This window comes from Neoarius graeffei, chromosome 13, assembly GCF_027579695.1.
Source record: "Neoarius graeffei isolate fNeoGra1 chromosome 13, fNeoGra1.pri, whole genome shotgun sequence".
In the NCBI taxonomy this organism is placed as follows: Eukaryota; Metazoa; Chordata; class Actinopteri; order Siluriformes; family Ariidae; genus Neoarius; species Neoarius graeffei.
The window spans coordinates 27,023,438-27,039,085 of NC_083581.1; the positions used below are offsets into that span (position 1 = coordinate 27,023,438).

The following is a 15,648-nucleotide window of genomic DNA, read 5'->3' on the forward strand; positions in this document are numbered from 1 at the left end:
AATCATATCCATACAGTATATGATTGCTGAAATCTCACAGTCTGTGGGCACCATAACTCAAAGCCTTAATTACTGATCTGCCTAAACTAGCGCAGCCGGATTACATTGATTCAACCAATGCTGCCAGTGAATGAACTCAAAACTAAAAGATTGCACTAACTCAAGGCAAGCTCGTTAAGCTAGTTGTAGTGGCTCAGTGGTTAAAGCTTTGCATTACAGAGCAAAAAGTCGTGTGTTCAAATGCCAAGACCCCTAACTTTTAGCTCAGTTATAAATTGCTTTAAAAACACATCAGCCAAATGAGCTGGTCCATGAGAATTCTTGAAAAGCTCAAAGCATGTTTTTTTTTTTTAATCATTAGGGGGCCGCTGGATTTCACATTGACCAACCTTGTCAAAGTTTTGCCTCTAGTCATGGCCTGATATGCCAGTATTTTTGGAATAACTGGCTAATGATTAAAGATTAACACTCCTCGGCTCGGAGGCACAGTGTGAAGGCCATGGTTTCACAGTGCTCTTCTGGCTTGAGTATGTGGTTCACAGGAAATAATTCTTCGTTGTCAGTAAGGAAGTCATCTTTGTGGTTTAGAGCTAGATAGGACAGGATGTTAGATGGTTAAAGAGAAGTGCTGATGTAAACGGCTGATTTACCTCAACTTTTATTATTTAGATAATTAATGTTGATATTTAGAGATGCTATAGTGATTCTGCACCACCATTTATTAGGTTTTTTTTTAATGCTGCTATACATTTAGTCCATGTAACTTGCTATTAAAATGGTTAACACTTACGGTTAAAGTCATCAGTGTATTGCATTGAGTTTGGCCTTTATATCGGTATGGCAAGTGTTGCATCATCTGCTGAAATCTATAATAATAATAATAATAATAATAATAATAATAATATTTAGCTGTTCATCTGTAAGCATATTATTCAGCACCTATGAAGTTATTAAGTGTAAAGGCGTTGATGGTTCTTATGAGTTCCTGTATGTCAGGGTTCATAAAGAAAATATACTCATGAACCACTTTATTAGACAGTGGTGCAATTATCCATTCATATACCAGAAGTACAATGTGCAAAATCATACATGTTACAGGTCAGAGTATGTCATCTGGTCTTTTTACAATCTTCAACTTTCCACTATGGTGGTAAATAGTGATTATTTGAGTTACTGTAACCTTCAGCTTGAAACGCTCTGGCAGTTCTCCTCTGAACTCTCTTGTTAACATGGCACTTCTGTATGCAAAACTGCTTCTCACTGCAGCTCAGCATTTTTTGCTGTTGTTTTTTCACACCATTTTGTGTAAATTCTAGAGGCTGTTGGATGTGAAAAGCCCAGGAGATCATCCATCCATCCATTATCTTTAGCTGCTTATCCTGTCCTACAGGGTCGCTGGCAAGCTGGAGCCTATCCCGACTACGGGCGAAAGGCGGGGTACACCCTGGACAAGTCGCCAGGTCGTCGCAGGGCTGACACATAGGCTACGTTTACACTAGACCGTATCTGTCTCGTTTTCTTCGCGGATGCACTGTCCGTTTACATTAACCCCCCTGAAAAAGCGGGGAAACGGGAATCCGCCAGCGTCCACGTATTCAATCTAGATCGTATCAGCTCCGGTGCTGTGTAAACATTGAGAATACGCGAATACGCTGTGCTGAGCTCTAGCTGGCGTCTCATTGGACAACGTCACTGTGACATCCACCTTCCTGATTCGCTGGCGTTGGTCATGTGACGCGACTGCTGAAAAACGGCGCAGACTTCCGCCTTGTATCACCTTTCATTAAAGAGTATAAAAGTATGAAAATACTGCAAATACTGATGCAAATACTGCCCATTGTGTAGTTATGATTGTCTTTAGGCTTGCCATCCTTCCACTTGCAAGTAACAAGTGATATGCGCTGGGATCTCACACACAGCGGCTCAGTCCCGAATCGTGGCTTGTTCACTTCACTCGCGCGCTCTGTGAGCTGCGCAGGGCCGGAGTGCACACCCTCCAGAGGGCACTCGCTGTTCAGGGCGGAGTGATTTGGAGCGCAGGATGCCTGCGGAGCCGAGCGTATCCGCGTATTGGTGTTGCTGTGTGCACGGCTAACGGTTTTAGTGTAAACGCGAATCATTTTAAGAACATTAATCTGATGATCCGCTGATTCGACGTAATGTAAACGTAGCCATAGACACAAACAACCATTCACGCTCACATTCACACCTACGGTCAATTTAGAGCCACCAATTAGCCTAACCTACATGCCTTTGGACTGTGGGGGAAACCGGAGCACCCGGAGGAAACCCACGCAGGCATGGGGAGAGCATGCAAACTCCACACAGAAAGGCCCTCGCCGGTCACTGGGCTCGAACCCAGGACCTTCTTGCTGTGAGGTGACAGTGCTGACCACTACACCACCGTGCCACCACCATGCCGCCCCCAGGAGATCATCAGTTTCTGAAATATGCAAACCAGGCACTCAGGTTCATACAGAGGTTAAAGTCACTAAGATCACATTTCCCAACTCACCCAGTCTGATTACTGGCCATTAAAAGGGTTTTGCCCCAAACCTAAACATCTTTCCAAAGCCACTCTCTCCCATTCCCGCAAGAGATACTGCACACATGCATTAAGAGACTTAGCGATGCCTTAGCAAATCTCTCGGGTTTCTCCCGAAAGACACACCAGTGTTTACTCTTGTCTCTTTCTCCTTTGCTCATTTCTTTCTACATGCTTTCCGTTTCCCTGCATTACCATTTTCTTAGACCAGTTGCTACTGCAAGTCAGTCATCAATGACGTCAGTCTCAAAATTTCAACCGCCTTTTTAGCCTTCTCAGCCCTTATTATTTCTTATCATTCAAGATTCAAGATGTTTATTTGTCATATACACAATAACAGACACAGCAGTTTATTATTGGGTAATGAAATTCTTATTTTGCAACTGCCCGACCAAACTATGCTTACCAATATAAAAAGAAATATATATATATATAAAATATAAAGTGCATATGGAATGCAAAATATAAAAGTATAATGAAAAATGAAGATAACATTAAAAAAAAATCATGAATGAATGATTTCAGGAACAGGCACAGAGGTGCACTATATGGCCAAAAGTATGTGGACGCCTGATCATGTGGTTCTTACTCCAAGTTGGAAGCACACAATTGTATAGAATGTCTCTGTATGCTGTAGCAATATAATTACTATTTCCCTTCCCTGGAACTAAGAGGCCCAAACCTGCTCAGGCATGACTTGCATGAAAGTGAGCTCCATGAAGTTAAGGTTAAGGTGTTATAAGTTTGGTGTCGAAGAACTCGAGTGTCCTGAACAGAGCCCTGACTGAACTCAACCCCACTGAACACCTTTGGGATGAACTGGAACACCGACTACACCCCAAAGCCTCCTCAGTGCCTGATCTCACTAATGAATGGCGGCAGTCATGGCTTGAGAAGCAACCTTAGAGCCCAAAGGGTCGTCGGTTCGATTCCTGGGACTGGCAGGAAAAATGTGAGGGGAGCTGAGTGAATGAACAGCACTTTCCCCTCCCTCTGTATCATGGCTGAAATGCCCCTGAGCAAGGTACCTAAGCCCCAACTGCTCCCTGGGTGCTGTAGCATAGCTGCCCATTGCTCTGGGTATGTGTGTGTGCATTCTTTGCTCATGTGTGTGTTCACTGCTTCAGATGGGTTAAATAGAGAGGAGGAATTGCACTGTGCTTGTGTACATGTGACAGATAAAGACTTCTTCTTCTTCTTCTGCTTTTGTAGTTGAATGAACACAAATCCCCACAGCCACGCCCCAAAATCTAGTGCAAAGCCTTCCCAGAGGAGTGGAGCTTATTATGGATCTGGAATGGGATGTTCAAAAAACACATATTGCCATGATGGTCAGGTGTCCACAAACTTTTGGTCATGTCGCACATCTTTTGACAGAACCTCTATTGCGGATACAAAATACCGTACAACATTCAGATTGAACAGATAATATGTTGGATACAAATAAAAATATGAATAGGAAGTGCTTTTTTTTTTTCTAAAGAAAGTTTGCCAGAAAGATTTTAACAAGGCATCTGTTTGAGACTGAGATCAGGACTGATATCCTTTAGAATGCAAGAAGAAAGTTGTGCAAGCAGGATGTTTTTCATGTAGGTGCAAGGAAGAGCTCAGAACTGAAACTTGCAGGACAAAAAATTACAAGGTTGCATGATGCATTTTCAGCATTTATCCAGCACTGGCATCCTGACAGTGCTTGGGCTTGGTGGGGTTTTTTTTCATTGTGTTTTTCAAGGTTTCCAGGGGCATAGTGGTATTTAGGGGACACACTTACACACTTTAGGTTAAAATCCAAATACAGATACAGATATAAATATTTGGAGCACTAAAGCAAATACAGATACATTGACACTGTGTTACACCCCTAACTGATATACACTACCGTTCAAAAGTTTGGGGTCACCCAGACAATTTTGTGTTTTCCATGAAAAGTCACACTTTTATTTACCACCATAAGTTGTAAAATGAATAGAAAATATAGTCAAGACATTTTTCTGGCCATTTTGAGCATTTAATCGACCCCACAAATGTGATGCTCCAGAAACTCAATCTGCCCAAAGGAAGGTCAGTTTTATAGCTTCTCTAAAGAGCTAAACTGTTTTCAGCTGTGCTAACATGATTGTACAAGGGTTTTCTAATCATCCATTAGCCTTCTGAGGCAATGAGCAAACACATTGTACCATTAGAACACTGGAGTGAGAGTTGCTGGAAATGGGCCTCTATACACCTATGGAGATATTGCACCAAAAACCAGACATTTAGTAGAATTTAGCTAGAATAGTCACTTACCACAGGCGGCACGGTGGTGTAGTGGTTAGCGCTGTCGCCTCACAGCAAGAGGGTCCGGGTTCGAGCCCCGTGGCCGGCGAGGGCCTTTCTGTGCGGAGTTTGCATGTTCTCCCCGTGTCCGCGTGGGTTTCCTCCGGGTGCTCCAGTTTCCCCCACAGTCCAAAGACATGCAGGTTAGGTTAACTGGTGACTCTAAATTGACCGTAGGTGTGAATGTGAGTGTGAATGGTTGTCTGTGTCTATGTGTCAGCCCTGTGATGACCTGGCGACTTGTCCAGGGTGTACCCCGCCTTTCGCCCGTAGTCAGTTGGGATAGGCTCCAGCTTGCCTACGACCCTGTAGAACAGGATAAAGCGGCTAGAGATAATGAGATGAGATGAGTCACTTACAACATTAGCAATGTCTCATCTCATCTCATTATCTGTAGCCGCTTTATCCTGTTCTACAGGGTCGCAGGCAAGCTGGAGAGAACATGCAAACTCCACACAGAAAGGCCCTCGCCGGTCACAGGGCTCGAACCCGGACCTTCTTGCTGTGAGGCGAAAGCGCTAACCACTACACCACCGTGCCGCCCCACATTAGCAATGTATAGAGTGTATTTCTGATTAGTTTAAAGTGATCTTCATTGAAAAGAACAGTGCTTTTCTTTCAAAAATAAGGACATTTCAAAGTGACCCCAAACTTTTGAACAGTAGTGTAATGATGTAAAAACAGTGTTATGTAAAAAAATCTTTTACAGAAGATTTAAAGAACAAATGGTGGCAAAAAGTTTTTTAAATAAGCTCGTAGATGCTGACGTGTCACGTAAGGTCATCCTGTGTGTAGTAATCTGATATCATGACAAACAGGAAACCAAAATCTTAGCTAATTTAGCTGATGCTGCAGTATTGTAATCATGTAATTTAATCTCTCTGAAAACCTCATAATCAGTCATAATCAGATATCAAGATAAATAGAAAACTGCCAGATTAACTAAAGTTTATCGTATCTTGAATTTTCATTATTTTTGAACTTTTCCATTCCACGCTTCAAGTCACCGAGATCACATCTTATCCCGATGACGTTTGATGTGAACATTAATGGGTCTTGACCTGTACTGTGTGTTGCACAGCTGCTATATGATTGGCTGAATTAATAATTGCACAAATGAACAGTCGTTCCTATTAAAGTATTTTTTGATGCCACAAAAAAACATTATTTCGAGGAGCTGCGTGCCTTGACAGGTGCTTTGCAGAAGTTGATATGCTGAAATGTTTACATGAAACATTTTTACAGTGAAAAATGTTGTGAAAGGTATGGTATGTTGATCATTTTCACAAGAAGTGGCCATGGAAAGGATTTCACAACAAAAACTAACTGTAGAAATACCTAGAAATATTAAATTTGTAGAATTACGTTGGTGTGTTGCTGTGATCCAACTGCTTGGTTGGATCAAACTTCTGTAGCATTATATCTAAGTATGGTAGCTAAATATTGTATATTGATGATATTGTGTAGATCCTGAAGCAAGCCTGGCCTTTTGTGGGCCAATATTTAGAGAAACTTCTGGTGGAGACAATTACACCCTCGATCAGATCCTCCAACGCTCATCTTCAAACGTTTGGCTTCACCAAAGTCGACCTGGGTGACAAGGTGTCAGTCTGTTATTGCTTCATAATATACTCATTATTCTTCAGACTCATGAATATTAAATTAAAATAATGCATCTATGTTCAGATGATTTCTAAAAAAAAAAGCTATTTGTGCAGCCTCTGAAGGTGGTTGGAGTGAAGGCCCACACTGAGCATGATAAACGTCAGGTGTTGCTGGACCTATATGTCAGGTTCGTCTGCTCACGTGCTGGAGTTAATTACATGGAAAGAAACATCTACTGCATAGGTGTGAATTGCTGCTGCTCCTGCTCTCTGTTTGTAGCTACGCTGGCAATGTGGAGATCAATGTCGAGGTGAAGAAGTTCTTCTGCAAAGCTGGAGTGAAAGGAATTCAGGTAAGTGTCTGGGGAACGGGAGAACAACAGCACATCTTTTTCATGAAAGAAAGTGTCTCAGAAAGATTTTCTCTGCTCCTTCAGCTGCATGGAAAGCTCAGGGTGATCCTGGAGCCATTGATTGGAGATGTTCCTCTTGTCGGAGCTATCACGATGTTCTTCATCCAGAGACCGGTTAATTTTCCCAAGCTCTGTTTAATTTTAGTGTAGTCAAGGTTTTAGGAAATAAGAACAACCAAAATGTAGTTTTAGTAGTTATGTAAGTAGTTTTTGTTGTTACCGCTGCCAACTTTGTTGGACGAGGTTATGTTTTTGCTTTCATGTTTGTTTGTTTGTTTGACTTTTCCCAACATAACTAAAAAGTAGTGAATGGATTTTGATGTAGTTTTGAAGAAAGGTGGGCCATAGGCCAAGGAACAATTCATTAAATTTTGATGCAAGTCCAAATATGTGGCTTGGCGGAGGTATGCACTCTACTGAGTGCCTTTCTAGTTTATATATGTAAACAATAAAATGCAACAGTGCTAACAAAAAGAGGATATTACACAGTTGTGTAAAGATATGAAGCTTATCTTTGAGTGGTGAATGTATATATCACAAGTGAGTGAAGAGAACAAGTGAAAATATTTTCAACACAAGAAGATAATCTTCCTATCTTTGCACCACTGTGTAATGTTATTTACAGTTAGGTCCATATATATTTGGACACTGACACAAATTTTGTTTTTTTACCTGTTTACTGAAACATATTCAGGTTATAGTTATATAAAGGACATGGACATAAAGTCCAGACTTTCAGCTTTAATTTGAGGATATCCACATTAAAATTGGATGAAGGGTTTAGGAGTTTCAGCTCCTTAACATGTGCCACCCTGTTTTTAAAGGGACCAGAAGTAATTGGACAATTGACTCAAAGGCTATTTCATGGGCAGGTGTGGGCAATTCCTTCGTTATGTCATTCTCAGTTAAGCAGATAAAAGGCCTGGAGTTGATTTGAGGTGTGGTGCTTGCATTTGGAAGATTTTGCTGTGAAGAAAACATGCGGTCAAAGGAGCTCTCCATGCAGGTGAAACAAGCCATCCTTAAGCTGCGAAAACAGAAAAAACCCATCCGAGAAATTGCTACAATATTAGGAGTGGCAAAATCTACAGTTTGGTACATCCTGAGAAAGAAAGAAAGAAAGAAAGAAAGAAAGAAAGAAAGAAAGCACTGGTGAACTCATCAATGCAAAAAGACCTGGACGCCCACAGAAGACAACAGTGGTGGATGATCGCAGAATAATTTCCATGGTGAAGAGAAACCCCTTCACAACAGCCAACCAAGTGAACAACACTCTCCAGGAGGTAGGCGTATCAATATCCAAATCTACCATAAAGAGAAGACTGCATGAAAGTAAATACAGAAGGTTCACTGCATGGTGCAAGCCACTCATAAGCCTCAAGAATAAAAAGGCTAGATTGGACTTTGCTAAAAAACATCTAAAAAAGCCAGCACAGTTTTGGAAGAACATTCTTTGGACAGATGAAACCAAGATCAACCTCTACCAGAATGATGGCAAGAAAAAAGTATGGCGAAGGCGTGGTACAGCTCATGATCCAAAGCATGCCACATCATCTGTAAAACACGGCGGAGGCAGTGTGATGGCTTGGGCATGCATGGCTGCCAGTGGCACTGGGTCACTAGTGTTTATTGATGATGTGACACAGGACAGAAGCAGCCGGATGAATTCCGAGGTATTCAGAGACATACTGTGTGCTCAAATCCAGCCAAATGCAGCCAAACTGATTGGTCGGCATTTCATAATACAGATGGACAATGACCCAAAACATAAAGCCAAAGCAACCCAGGAGTTTATTAAAGCAAAGAAGTGGAATATTCTTGAATGGCCAAGTCAGTCACCTGATCTCAACCCAATTGAGCATGCATTTCACTTGTTAAAGACTAAACTTCAGACAGAAAGGCCCACAAACAGACAGCAACTGAAAACCGGTGCAGTAAAGGCCTGGCACAGCATTAAAAAGGAGGAAACACAGCGTCTGGTGATGTCCATGAGTTCAAGACTTCAGGCAGTCATTGCCAACAAAGGGTTTTCAACCAAGTATTAGAAATGAACATTTTATTCACAATTATTTAATTTGTCCAATTACTTTTGAGCCCCTGAAATGAAGGGATTGTGTTTAAAAAATGCTTTAGTTCCTCACATATTTATGCAATCATTTTGTTCAACCCACTGAATTAAAGCTGAAAGTCTGAACTTCAACTGCATCTGAATTGTTTTTTTCAAAATTCATTGTGGTAATGTACAGAACCAAAATTAGAAAAATGTTGTCTCTGCCCAAATATTTATGGACCTAACTGTATATTATATGGACACAGACACACACAAAAAAAAAATTAAAAGAATTTTAATTTTGAACCAGTTTGCCATTTCGACAACACGTGTCTAGTCAGCAGGAAAACACTAGGAGTGACATCATCAGAGAGAAATACCGGGAAATATCATACATACAGGACACTTTTTGATGGAATAAAACATGCATTCTATTCCCTTCTAACGGGTTTCACTCATTTGGTTCCATAGCATGCAATATCGTTAGCATATCACTTATCCTACGTGTATTACGTCACTCTACCCAATGGAGAATGAGCGTTGAATATGGTTTACGATATTGCATGGTTGTCAAGACAACATGACGTCACATGTCGGAGCTGATAGTGAGATTTTTTTTTCTGCTGCGCGTGCACAGAAGTATTTCTTTATTCACTGGGAAAGAGAAAGATGCGTTGAACATCCGAAATGCTACCAGAACTTCATTAGGTATTCTTCACACATATTTACAAGCAGTAGCAAACTGTTACTATTAGAGCTGGGACTTCAGCTCAGCCAAAACTTAACCAGACGCACCAAAAAAGCAACAAGGCAAAGGATTTTGCAAGGGATTAGCGTCAGGCTGCCAGGTCGCTCCATTGTGTTGTTTGTCAGTGTTGATTTTAAAAAGTAACTAAGTAAATTACACAGGGAAATGAATACTGAAGTATGAGTGAAAAATACTATGGCGAGCGTGCGTGGAAGAAGAGTCTGGAGACAGAAATCTTAGTTTCTCGGTTGTTAGCCTGTGCTACACTGGCTTGACCGCTTTATTAGCATTCACTAACACTACTAATGAACACTACACTGGCTAGAAGGTGACTTCATTGCCGTACTAACAGTGCCGATTCATGGTTAAGCTTGCGTTGGCTTTCAAGAAGGCCTAGGGTGATATATTTTTGGTCCCTCCCACTATAAATCAAAATCTGATTGGTTAATTCATGTCACTTCCTACATAAACATACACTGCCATGGCCTTCTGTCCCGGCAATGAAGTCCTAACCAATGAGTAAGCCAGCTCGAAACTCTTCTCTACTGTACCTAGAGACAACAAATAATAATTTAAAAAAACTAATTGGATAATTTTAATGTTTTCAGGACAGTAACGCTTTCATTTCTGAAGCAAATTTGATAGAAAATGAAGCCAAATTAGAATTAGAAGACAATAATTATAATGAAATTATGAAAGCAATTAAAAGAATGAAAGAAATTGAATATAACATTTGAAATGCTGATGTGTTTGGGTCTTCTCTGAAGGCCTAGAAGGCCCTGACAGTTCCCCTCTGTTTACAAGAGAAAAACATACCAACAGACATTGAAAAACTGGAAAAGAGAGTGTATAATAATAATAATAATAATAATAATAATAATAATAATGACTGGCTTTTTTCATGGTATATCAGATAGATTACATTCAGCTAGCATGATATTGAACTCATCTTCAACTCGTTCAATGTCATGCTAGCTGAATGGAATATATCCGATATACCACGAAAAAAGCCAGCCAATACTATTGAAATATGTCACTCAGATCCACAATGTATTTTTTCTGAAAAATGCAAGTTGTTCAACACGAGAAGATAAACTTCATATCTTCAAGCCAACGTGTGATTTTCTTTTTATTATATAGACACATTCACAAACAAAAAGTACCCAAATTTATCAAAACAATTCACTGATTTCCTCACGAGTGACATATAGAGATTTATGTCATGGTTTTGGTTCTCCGTGTCCCAGCTATAGCTTGTATGAAAAATATGAGTGGTGTGTTTCCCAGTAAAATACTTGTGTCCATGTAATATACAGTAGTTCAGTAATCAATGACAGGTTGGTATGAGGGCAGTTACCTTCCTTTTTTTTTTTTTTTTTTTATAACAGCTTACTCAAAAGAGTTTTGTTCCTTTTATATGGCATCATTTTGCCAATTAATTTTTTCTTTCTCTCTCTGCTACAGATGCTGAATATCAACTGGACAGGACTCACCAACTTATTGGACATTCCAGGTCTGAAGTAAGTGGTGCACTTTTTTTTTAACCCTAGATGAACACCATAAGTTTACTGTTCCATTTATGTTGTGTTTTCTCATCTGTGTTTCATCTAACAAGAATCAGTGGGAAACTGGCTGAACCGATTATTTAAACTCCGCTGAGTTCACCGTGGTGACTCACAGATAATCAGTGTTGCTCCATTTTCCCCCTGCGTTCATTTACAGTGCCATATCGGACACTTTGGTAATGGACACTATCGCCTCTTTCCTGGTGCTCCCCAACCGCCTCACTGTCCCTTTGGTGGCTGATTTGCCCGTAGCGCAGCTCCGCTCCCCTCTGCCACGGGTAATGCAGTATTCAGCAGCTACGCTACAGCTACGCTGTGTGTGTATGTGTGTGCGTGCGTGTGTGTTCATGTCTCATTAAACACTGTCGCAACTAAAGGAGCACTGTTTCTCCATCAAATCAGAGAGCTCGAATGCATAGCTTAACAGACATCTACACTTTTTACATACATGTTACTAACATTCCACCAAAATCAGAGTTTATTCTAAATGTTTAATAAGAATTTATTTCAGCAAATATTACATTAATAGCTAATTAGCTACTTCTTTGAGATGTTTGCATAAATCAGCATACGCTGAAGCCTGAGAGTCAGATGCAGTATGAACTCATTCTATAATCTGCTGATTAAAGTTCCTGTTTATTTCACAATCTCACTGCTCACAGGAACTTGTCAGCTGTCAGAAATTTAAAACACGGTTTCTATGTTAGTATACATTTCCTGTAACGGTTGATGTTCTGGAAAGATAAGTCCCTGCTAATGACTAACATCTGAGAGAGAGCCTACATCTACTGTATATATAACATCTGTAAGATTATCCCAAAGATTCTTCCTTGAAATGTGATCAGTTTAAATGCAATTCTGTGTGCATTAGTTCAACATAGGAAGCTTTTGCTTTTTCATATAATGGATATTAAATCAGACGGACCTGAACATTTGCATTCTCTCTTTTCTTTCTTTTCCTCCGCTTTTCTGCAGGGCATCGTGCGGATCCACTTGCTGGAAGCCGAGAACCTGGCCGCCAAGGACAGCTATATTAAGGGCGTGCTCGCTGGCAAGTCGGACCCGTATGCCTTGCTGAGGGTGGGCACGCAGATGTTCACGTCACGCCATGTGGACAACAACCTCCACCCGCAGTGGAGGGAGATGTATGAGGTATGAGAGGGTGTGAAAGATTACATCTCAGTGCTCAGCAGTGTTAGTAAAGTGTGATGTTTCTCAATCTTTCTTTTCGTCTTAATTGTTTTCATGAATAGAAAAGGATATGTTTTTTTTTGTTGTTTTGTTTATTGGTGTTGTTTTTTCTGGAAAATGTTACAGAGAATTTAGACAGAATTTTGTATGTCATTAAAGATACCGTATTGAAATAATATTGACTGGTACTGAGCGGTATATCATATATATTCCATTCAGCTAGCCTGATATTGAACAAGTCGAAGACGAGTAGCTGAATGGAATATATCTGATATACCATGAAAAAAAAGCCAGCCAATATTATTATTATTATTATTATTATTATTATTATACGTACACATTCCTTTCGGGTGTTCAACGCGTCTTTCTCTTTCAAAATTCTCTCAAAATCTTCCGTATTTAACGAAGCAAACCTGTCGTTTACAAACTGTCACAGTCGCTCGCTAGCACGGAAGTTTTACGTCTCCGTCATGTGACGTCATGTTGTCTTGACAACATGCGATATCGTAAACCATATTCAACGCTCATTCTCCATTGGGTAGAGTGACATAATACATGTAGGATAAGCGATATGCTAACAATATTGCATGCTTTCAAACCAAATGAATGAAACCCACTAGAAGGGAATAGAATACATGTTTTTATTCCATCAAAAAGGTGACCTGTATGTACAATAATAAATAATAGACCACTTGTTAGAAAAAAACATCATTGAAAATCTCTTTACGTTACCTGTAGAGGCAGAAGCAAGTAAGGCATTACAAAACGCATTGTGTTTGTACAGAAAATTCAATTAATTTACATTCACTAAGCACTTCATTCTGGTCACTGTGGATCTAGAGACTATACCATGAACACTGAGCTCGAGGCAGGAATACTGGACGTGTGGAAGGGGTATCGGGATATAATATTTTATGATTTAAAAAAAAAAACACATGAATTTTGCCCAGTACTTTTTATATATCACGGTCTGGGAAAACCTAGTGTATAATGGCTGAATTCTGGCAAACATCCAAGAATTGCTTCATAATCTTGTTTAGATTTTCTGCAGCAATCCTGTCAGGTTTGACAAACAGTGGTCAAAGCAGTCAGTCTGCCTAAACATGCTAAACCCTCGCTAGCTAAGTGCGACTTCCTCCTGCAGTGAACACTGCAAAAAATGGTGTCTTAGCAAGTGAAGATATCTTGAATCTAGTCCAATTTATCTACTATTTCCTAATATCAGATCACAATAAACCAAATATAAGATTATTAAGTCTATTTCTAGACATATGTCTTTATGTTACAGTGAGACTGTTACAGTTAGGTCCATAAATATTTGGACAGAGACAACATTTTTCTAATTTTAGTTCTGTACATTACCACAATAAATTGTGAACAGAACAATTCAGATGCAGTTGAAGTTCAGACTTTCAGCTTTAATTCAGTGGGTTGAACAAAATGATTGCATAAAAATGTGAGGAACTAAAGCATTTTTTCAACACAATCCCTTCATTTCAGGGGCTCAAAAGTAATTGGACAAATTAAATAATTGTAAATAAAATGTTCATTTCTAATACTTGGCTGAGCTGAAGTCCCAGCTCTAATAGTAACAGTTTGCTACTGCTTGTAAATATGTGTGAAGAATACCTAATGAAGTTCTGGTAGCATTTCGGGTGTTCAACGCGTCTTTCTCTTTCCCAGCGAATAAAGAAATACTTCTGTGCACGCGCAGCAGACAAAAAATCTCAATATCAGCTCCGACATGTGACGTCATGTTGTCTTGACAACCATGCAATATCGTAAACCATATTCAACGCTCATTCTCCATTGGGTAGAGTGACGTAATACACGTAGGATAAGCGACATGCTAACGATATTGCATGCTATGGAACCAAATGAGTGAAACCCGTTAGAAGGGAATAGAATGCATGTTTTATTCCATCAAAAAAGTGTTTGTATGTATGATATTTCCCGGTATTTCTCTCTGATGATGTCACTCCTAGTGTTTTCCTGCTGACTAGACACGTGTTGTCGAAATGGCAAACCGGTTCAAAATTAAAATTCTTTTAATTATTTTTTTGTGTGTGTCTGTGTCCATATAATATACAGTTAGGTCCATGAATATTTGGACAGAGGCAACATTTTTCTAATTTTGGTTCTGTACATTACCACAATGAATTTTGAAAAAAACAATTCAGATGCAGTTGAAGTTCAGACTTTCAGCTTTAATTCAGTGGGTTGAACAAAATGATTGCATAAATATGTGAGGAACTAAAGCATTTTTTAAACACAATCCCTTCATTTCAGGGGCTCAAAAGTAATTGGAGAAATTAAATAATTGTAAATAAAATGTTCATTTCTAATACTTGGTTGAAAACCCTTTGTTGGCAATGACTGCCTGAAGTCTTGAACTCATGGACATCACCAGACGCTGTGTTTCATCCTTTTTAATGCTGTGCCAGGCCTTTACTGCAGCGGTTTTCATTTGCTGTCTGTTTGTGGGCTTTTCTGTCTGAAGTTTAGTCTTTAACAAGTCAAATGCATGCTCAATTGGGTTGAGATCAGGTGACTGACTTGGCCATTCAAGAATATTCCACTTCTTTGCTTTAATAAACTCCTGGGTTGCTTTGGCTTTATGTTTTGGGTCATTGTCCATCTGTATTATGAAATGCCGACCAATCAGTTTGGCTGCATTTGGCTGGATTTGAGCACACAGTATGTCTCTGAATACCTCGGAATTCATCCGGCTGCTTCTGTCCTGTGTCACATCATCAATAAACACTAGTGACCCAGTGCCACTGGCAGCCATGCATGCCCAAGCCATCACACTGCCTCCGCCGTGTTTTACAGATGATGTGGCATGCTTTGGATCATGAGCTGTACCACGCCTTCGCCATACTTTTTTCTTGCCATCATTCTGGTAGAGGTTGATCTTGGTTTCATCTGTCCAAAGAATGTTCTTCCAAAACTGTGCTGGCTTTTTTAGATGTTTTTTAGCAAAGTCCAATCTAGCCTTTTTATTCTTGAGGCTTATGAGTGGCTTGCACCATGCAGTGAACCTTCTGTATTTACTTTCATGCAGTCTTCTCTTTATGGTAGATTTGGATATTGATAGGCCTACCTCCTGGAGAGTGTTGTTCACTTGGTTGGCTGTTGTGAAGGGGTTTCTCTTCACCATGGAAATTATTCTGCGATCATCCACCACTGTTGTCTTCTGTGGGCGTCCAGGTCTTT

At 40.0% G+C, this 15,648-nt stretch overlaps 1 protein-coding gene across 1 annotated transcript in view; it reads left to right on the top strand.

The window, feature by feature from the left end:
- The window catches only part of esyt1a (extended synaptotagmin-like protein 1a), a 91,064-nt gene that overhangs the window by 24,863 nt on the left and 50,553 nt on the right, over positions 1 to 15,648 (top strand). Inside the window, exons 3-9 of the mRNA XM_060937430.1 lie at positions 6,329 to 6,463; positions 6,580 to 6,653; positions 6,746 to 6,818; positions 6,903 to 6,992; positions 11,141 to 11,196; positions 11,399 to 11,519; positions 12,217 to 12,393. Of these exons, the coding sequence (XP_060793413.1) occupies positions 6,329 to 6,463; positions 6,580 to 6,653; positions 6,746 to 6,818; positions 6,903 to 6,992; positions 11,141 to 11,196; positions 11,399 to 11,519; positions 12,217 to 12,393 (726 nt within the window). The remainder of the gene's footprint in view (positions 1 to 6,328; positions 6,464 to 6,579; positions 6,654 to 6,745; positions 6,819 to 6,902; positions 6,993 to 11,140; positions 11,197 to 11,398; positions 11,520 to 12,216; positions 12,394 to 15,648) is intronic.